The following is an 8,106-nucleotide window of genomic DNA, read 5'->3' as shown; positions in this document are numbered from 1 at the left end:
ACACACACACACACACACACTCTCTCTCTCTCTCTCTCTCTCTCTCTCACACACACACACAGAGTCATCTAAACAGCTGACTGCATCCGCTCGTGACTCTGACTGAAATCACACACTCATCATCGCTGACAAACACACCGTCACACAAATAAACGGGTTAACCAGCAGTTAATACAGCTAAAAAAACACAATGACACCGCTGAACACTTTGAAGGAGTCAGAACAGTCCTGAATTATACTGACAGACGTTTACAATAAAATCTACATATCAATCATATTTAAGGTTTTTTTTTGGGGGGGGGGGCGTTCAAAATCTATAAAACATATGAACCACTGGTGCGTTCAAAATCTATAACACATATGAACCACTTTGTCTGAGATGAAACTATTTATAATCCTTACTGGTCAAAGACATATTAAAATAGTGTATAACAAATAATCAAAGCAAATAATCAGAGCTCTGGCTATAAGTCAAAAGCCAAAACATATTATTTTAGAATATTTAATTATTTCATATTTCAATCGTTTAAGAATATTGTGATATATACCAGATAATTGAAGAACATTGTCACATTTCACCAGCAGGTGGCAGAACACTATAACTAATGAGCTGCTAGTTTGTGTTACAGAACATCTTTTGTGCTAATTTATTAAATAGACTATTCTAAAATTCAGATTTTTTTTTTATCTAGGCATGCAGTAGGTTGTAATATTTGTATGGATTGTTGCATGGATTTTTATTTTCACTTTAAGTTGATGTGTGTTATGTGAGTCTTTAAACTTTCATAACAAACATTATATAACAAATACACAAATATGATCTGGTAAAAAAAATCAAAATGACAAATTAACAACACAAGAAGAGCAATAATATGAGTAAACGATCATCTCCGCATGCAATACACAGGCTGATCAGACAGATTTAGTCCTGATGCTGTGATTTAGGACCAAAAACTCCTTAAAAACTGATCAAATCTACTCTTTCAGTGTTTAACGCCACAAGCTGACAACGATTTCTGAGCTCGTGATTCAGAAAATTGTCTGAAACCAAAGGGCTAAAATTTGGGCTTTAATTTTGCTGTAATGATTTCATCTGCTGAGTGAATCTAATAATCCTCGTTAAGACCGAATGAGAGCAATGTGAGAAACACGACGTTACGCAACCAAACACAAGCCCAGCTTTCAATATATGTGGTGTAGCTCAAACATGTCGAATAATATCAGAAGAAATCCATTATATAGACTCCTAAATAAGTTTGTGTGTGAATGCAATGGGACGTTTCATACGACGCTTTAGTTGAAAAGAAAACTCAATAAAACAGTTGTTTAAAAGAAAAAAAGTTCATACGGCAAATGAATATTTTTAAGAGGTAAATATAATGTTGCTATAATAATTACTGGGTTTTATACAGTAATTTTATTGAAATGAATATTGAATATTGAATATAATGACACTTGTCTTTTTAGAGCTGCTTAAAAACTGAATTTGTTTCACAGTTGATTCATTTTACATCATTAACACTGTTCATTTTCCTGTATTTTATCTGTAGTGTATAAAACGACATAGAAATAATTGTGACTTATTAGGCAGTTATTAAGAGGAAAGGAAATAAATCACTATAATAATTACATTTTTGAATCTCTGACTAGTTTCTAAAATCACTATTACACCAGAACGGACGACATTGTGCCAAAATACACATATTACGCATTGTTATGCAAGATAATGAAATGCACACAAAATATCAAAAACCAACATGTCATTTTTACACTAAATTAAATCAGAACTCACCCTAAAAACATAAAAAAATAACGTCCATTATCCATAAGACTGCCTGTAGATTTTGGAAGAAAGAGTGAACACTTGTTAATCTAAAATGATTAATCAGTTTGATGGATATATTAAACATAATCTGACCCAGTGTTATTTTAGTATTACTTATTTATTATTATAGTTTTTGTTAACATTTTCAATAGGTTTATATATATATATATATATATATATGTATTTTTTTTTTTCCATTTTAATTTTAGTTAAAGTTTAATCATTTTATTGTCAGTTTTTGACATTTTTATTTATTTATATTTTAATATGTCTATATAATTTTTAGTTACTTTTTTTAGTACTTAAACTAAACTAAACCAAAATGCGAAATATTGCCTTGGAAACTAGCTGAAATAAAATAAGTTTACTTTTTTAGATATTTTATTTTATTTCACTTTATTTAAAAATGGTGGGGGAAAAAATCTAACAAACACTGCATAATGTATAAATAAAAAAAGCATTTTTTTCTCTTTACTTTAAAAAAAATTTGAAGGCTAAATCTGCTTAATTATCCTAAAAATAAAGTCATAATGGGAAAAACTGAATGGTCCTAAATACATGCATTATCTTATTCATGCAAAATATAATTTCTCATCTCTTTCATTTGATTTTAGGGTGAATAATGACATGATTTGGCTCTGTATCTGCGTGTGTGCAGATGTTACGGTGCATTAATGCATCAAACAACATGATCTTTCTCCCTCCTTCAAGGCAAAAACACACAATATCTGCTCATTTTTCCTCCAAATTGCTCTCTAACCTACTTAAAGTGTTTTGTATGAGGTGACGAGTAGCTGGACCGACCGAAGGTGAAATATTGTCCTATTTGAGCCGTGCATCCAATCCAAAGCTGCTTATTTTTGCTGCGGCGTGCTTGTGTGTGTGTGTGTGTGTGTGTGTGTGTGTGTGAGTGTGTGAGCATGCATGCGTGTGTGTGTGCGTATGGGCTGATCTCAAAACATCCCACACACACTTTCACTCTTACGAAACACACACAAGAAATCCCTTCTGTGTTTCCCCATCAAGCACACGCTTTCATTAAAACGGTGTTAAGACCGTATTAAGCTGCACAAACCTCTTTATATTTCAGTCTAAAGCTGAAGCTACTCGTCTCTCTGTGATTCACACAGACTTCTGCTCAACACGGCATGTTAATTGGCAGCTGAGAAACACAGGACAAAAGCAACATTCAGCCTCTGAAAACACAGACCTCATAGGAAAGCGCTGCTCATTTTCTGCTCATTACCGTTACTGCTTGTGAAACACTCTATCGACTATTATTAACCGATTTTATTTGTGTTTGTAAAGTCATGCATCACTAGTGCTTATTTTAGTGATAGTATTACACTCAATTTTCTCTTGGTGGATGATTAAAAAAAAAGATGAACACCATCCCAGTCTTTAACATCAATCTTTATAACCAAGAAAGACTGGATGATGAGAACAGAAAACATAAGTAGGTGAATCTGAAACAAGACGCAACATAAAACACATGCATATTAATGGTTTGTAATAATAATTAATCATTTGCACAAAATGGTCAGCGCTAAATACAAGTGTTCGATGGTTTGTTTTTTAATGCTACGGCAGCTTTTTTGGCTATTTTGATTGCAAAAACTACATTTGAGTTTTTACTATTTAAAATAGAAACTAATGGAATTAAAAACTTAAAATAGAAACTACTGGAATAAAATACTTCAATATGTTTCAATTTAAAATAGAAACTAATGGAATAAAATACTTCAATATGTTTCAATTTAAAATAGAAACTAATGGAATAAAATACTTCAATATGTTTCAATTTAAAATAGAAACTAATGGAATAAAATACTTCAATATGTTTCAATTTAAAATAGAAACTAATGGAATAAAATACTTCAATATGTTTCAATTTAAAATAGAAACTAATGGAATAAAATATTTAAAGATATTTCAGTTTAAAATAGAAATGGAATAAAATACTTAAAGATATTTCAATTTGAAATAGAAAATAAATAAGATATTTAAGACACATATTTAATAAAAATTCAAAAACTAAATTTGGATGAACTTGATTAAAAACCTTTTCAAGGGTATTAATAATTTGCTCAGAGGAGTAGAAATATGACTTAATATGATTAATATGATTAGGTTATTAACATTTAAAATAGAAACTAAATATGAAATTTAAGAACCACTTTTCCTAAAAAACTTGATTGAAAGGAGTATAAATACTACAATCCACTTGAGTTATCAGCATATAAAACAGAACCCAAATTAGATATTTAAATGTACTATATTTAGATATTAAAACACTTACAAAATGAGATCAGATGAACATTAATAAATCTGATCAAAGTTTCTCTCTGTGTGGTTCATTAGCAAACAAGTGAATGAATCTTCCTCAGAAGAGACAAAAACAGCAACTCACTTCAGTTTCTGACTTCTATTATAATTAATGACGTCCAGAAGCTTTTGGTGAAACTTGGATGAACTCATGAATCTGTAGTTTGATCTCTTCATATTTAAGGAGAGAACAATAGTTTCCAAAGTCTGACATCGCTTGTTATGATTTTCAGCTTTAGTTTTAGAATTTTCAGAAAAATGGCTCTTTAATATCTTATTTCGTTTCTATTTGAAATTTAAATATCTCAAGTGGAATGTAAACTTGCATTAATTTGATTAAAAAATGTTTTGTAATCTAGTGTGATCATTCACATAAACACAGCATAATGTTAAGAATATATCTTAAGAACTACTCAGAGCAAGTCGCATTTAGTCAAGGGTTTGTCAGCTTTACTTTTCTCTCACATTAGATCAATCTACGCTTTTATGCAATTTATGTACAATTTGTGCAAACCTTTTCCTGTACATTTTATTTTGCACTTTATATAAATGTTAGTCACACAAGCAAAAAGACAGACATCCGATCACTAGTGAACGAGGCGAAAACAGGAATATTTTGCTCTTGAAGAGCCTCAGATGAATGCGAGAGCAGCTAAAGCCTGAAAAAGAGGCTCAACTGAGTCACGGACGACTGAGTATCATCATGAATACATCAGAGCACTTCAGATACCCGAGACGAGGCTCACAAACTCACACGAACCGAAGCGCCACATAACGAGCTGTTAAAACAGCATTAATATGCTAATGATGCAGATTTCAAGCCATCGGGCCATTCGCAACCTACAAACTGAAGAAACACGAGATACGAGATGAGCTCGAGACATTCAGAAGATGCAGAGGACGAACCCCTGAAACACTTGATCCTCATGCATTACATGCAGCACATCAGTCACGCTCACATGATCTTACCGTCCCCTGCTGTCATGACGAGGCTTGGTTCGCAGTAATGAAGCTCTGCTGTGTGTTTCTCTAGTCTTGTGACTGAACACACACACACACACCGCAGAGACTCCCTCTCTACTGACCTCACTCGCATTTAAAGGAACAGCTCACACAAAAATGAAAGTCTGATGATATTTTTGAATCTGAGCATTAATGTCAATGACATTTCAGAGTCTGTTCTTCACATCATATGATTTCAGAAGACTTGGAGTATATGCAGTATCATACACACACACACACACAGACACACACACACACACACACACACTCTCTCACACACACAATGAAACTGGGGCAGCGAGGAAACAATGGCTTAACAATGGGAACAATCTCACCGGCGAGCATTTCACACACACAGAAGAAACCACAGTTTATGCCCCGGTAACTTCATACAGCACCTGAAAGCACTTTCATACGTTTTCACGGTGATAGAAAGTGATTTACAGCCGACAGCATCTTATTACAGATCACAGATCATCATGTGTGACATCAAATATAACAGGACTGACTCACCTGAGGACAGGATCATGTTCCCAGACCTCTGAACTTCATCAAACCTGCTGAAAATCACATTCAACCTGAACAAAACACAGAAGAATCTTCATTAGAGCTCTTAGCATCAGTCACAGCATAAAAGAGCAGATTTACAACACAAACACTAAGCTGTCAGTATTTTATGTCAAATGTGCAACACAGCAGACAGCCATTCATGATGAAACGTGTTCGTCTATAAGCTTTTTAATGAGCTTTTACTAAATAAATCATAAAGGAATAAATAGCACAAAAAAAAAAGTATACAACTATTACAAAACTATTAACTGGTTTGTGCACTGTAAATAAGTAAAACCAAACTATTAAGAAAATATTAATTCATTAATGTTATATTTTTATAATAATTGTAAAAATATTATAATGAAACTAAAATGCCATTAAAATTGAAAAAGTTCAAATTAAGTTAGCATTAAAATTAAAATTCTTGATTTTAAAAATGTTTTGTAAAATGTGGATGGCACTGTTGCAAAATAATTTTAAAAAATGATACATTTGAAAAATACACAATATTAAAACGATTAAATGGTTTGTGCACTGTAAATAAGTCAAACCAAAACAACTGAGAAAATATTAATTAATTAATGATTTGATTTTTATAACTAACTGCTAAAATAATCACTAAAATTAAAATGATATTTGAATTTTAAAAAGTTACAATTAAATTATCATTAACATCAAAACAATTGAAGAAAAAAATAATTTAAATAAATGACATTAAAATGTTTTGTAAAATATGCATGGCACTGTAGCAAAAAAATTATAAAGTATAAAAAATATACAATATTAAACTGTGAAGTGGTTTATGCACAGTAAACGATAACTATAAAGAAAATACAAAAAATATAAATATAAAGAAAATATAATTATAATCATTCATTTAAAATTACATTACATTTTAAAAGTTAAAATTAAAACCTTCGAAAAAATATTCCTCATATTTTAATAAATTACATTTTGCAAAATGTAGGTGGCACTGTAGCAAAAAAAAAGTAAAAAAGAAATGATAAAGCATAAAAAGTATATAATGTTAAAACTATGAAGTGGTTTGTGCACTATAAATAATTAAAACCAAAAACAATTAAGAAAATATCAATGAATGAATGTTTTTATTTTTATAATAACTCATTAATTCATTAATTCATTAACATTAAATTAAAATTATGTTAAAATGTAAAAATAATTATCATTAAAAATTAAAACAATTAAAAATATATTTCTCAATTTTTAAATAGATTTTTAATAAATTACATAAAATATGTTTTGTAAAATGTGGATGACACTGTTGCTATGAGGCAGTGATTTCTTTATTACCGTGACTGCGGCAGCCCCTTCTTCCCCAGATCCACCCTCACTCTCTCCCCCACGTGTCTGTAAATCTCCACCAGACAGTTCATCGCACCTTCCCGAACCTGACCACAAACACCAGGCTTTTATTTAACAGAGGCCTTTAACTAAAGAAGTACAGTACGCTGCAAAACTATGTTCAAAAGCACTGCTTGATGCCCAGCAAATATTCTGTGAAACTACACGATATGCAACACTAAACATTTGCATATGGCTTCACTAAAAACAGATGTTTGATTGCTGATATTACTTCTGCTTCATTCATCACACTGGAATTATACATATAACGTTAAAATAAAAACAGTAGTAGATGTTGAATGCACTGCATTGCATTGTGGTACTCCATATATCTTGTTTAAAGTAGCATGCAAATATGATTGAATTGAGTAAACGTTCAATAACATGTTAGATAATCAAATCAGCATGATATTTCCATCACTATACCATGGTATAACCACAGTGCTGTGGATGTCAGCAGCAGTTCCTCTATAGACCACAATAAGAAAAGCACCCTCACCTGGCTGCTGGGATCTCCTAACAGCTGACAAATATGAGGAACAACCTTGCTTAGCGTTAAACCGTGAGCTCCGTATCTGCAAAACATGAAAATAAAAATTTCAATTTTACATGAAAACAAATTTGGTGAGTCAGGGTTTTTATAGTCAATTAAAACTGAAACCAAAACCATAAATACATTTATGTTGCCCGAAATAAAATACAATACTAAAAACTTGATTTTTAAAAATGTATTTATTGTTTTTAATGTGTTTTTGTTTATTTCAACTAATTGCCAATGCAACATTTCTTATTTTAATTTCATTTAATGTACTAAAATAATTCAAAATAAAAATGAACAAAAACTATTTACAAAAAAAACTACTAAAAATGACAAAAGCACATAACAAAATTACTATTTTGTTATGTGCTTTTGTCATTTTTGTATTTTTATTTTGTATTTTTATTTTTTTTTATATATATATATATATTTACACACACACATATATATATATATATATACACACACACACATATATATATATACACACATATATATATAC

At 30.9% G+C, this 8,106-nt stretch overlaps 1 protein-coding gene across 1 annotated transcript in view; it reads right to left on the bottom strand.

The window, feature by feature from the left end:
• LOC107702518 (CLIP-associating protein 1-like) overlaps positions 1–8,106 on the bottom strand; it is a 71,333-nt gene that overhangs the window by 49,832 nt on the left and 13,395 nt on the right. Inside the window, exons 6-8 of the mRNA XM_016504896.1 lie at positions 7,566–7,641; positions 7,016–7,113; positions 5,666–5,730 (exon numbers count right to left, since the gene is read on the bottom strand). Of these exons, the coding sequence (XP_016360382.1) occupies positions 5,666–5,730; positions 7,016–7,113; positions 7,566–7,641 (239 nt within the window). The remainder of the gene's footprint in view (positions 1–5,665; positions 5,731–7,015; positions 7,114–7,565; positions 7,642–8,106) is intronic.

This window comes from Sinocyclocheilus anshuiensis, unplaced genomic scaffold (genome assembly GCF_001515605.1).
Source record: "Sinocyclocheilus anshuiensis isolate Anshui unplaced genomic scaffold, SAMN03320099.WGS_v1.1 scaffold21, whole genome shotgun sequence".
NCBI lineage: Eukaryota > Metazoa > Chordata > Actinopteri > Cypriniformes > Cyprinidae > Sinocyclocheilus > Sinocyclocheilus anshuiensis.
Note: the sequence above shows the minus strand (reverse complement) of the source record. Positions and strands in the feature narration are given on the sequence as shown.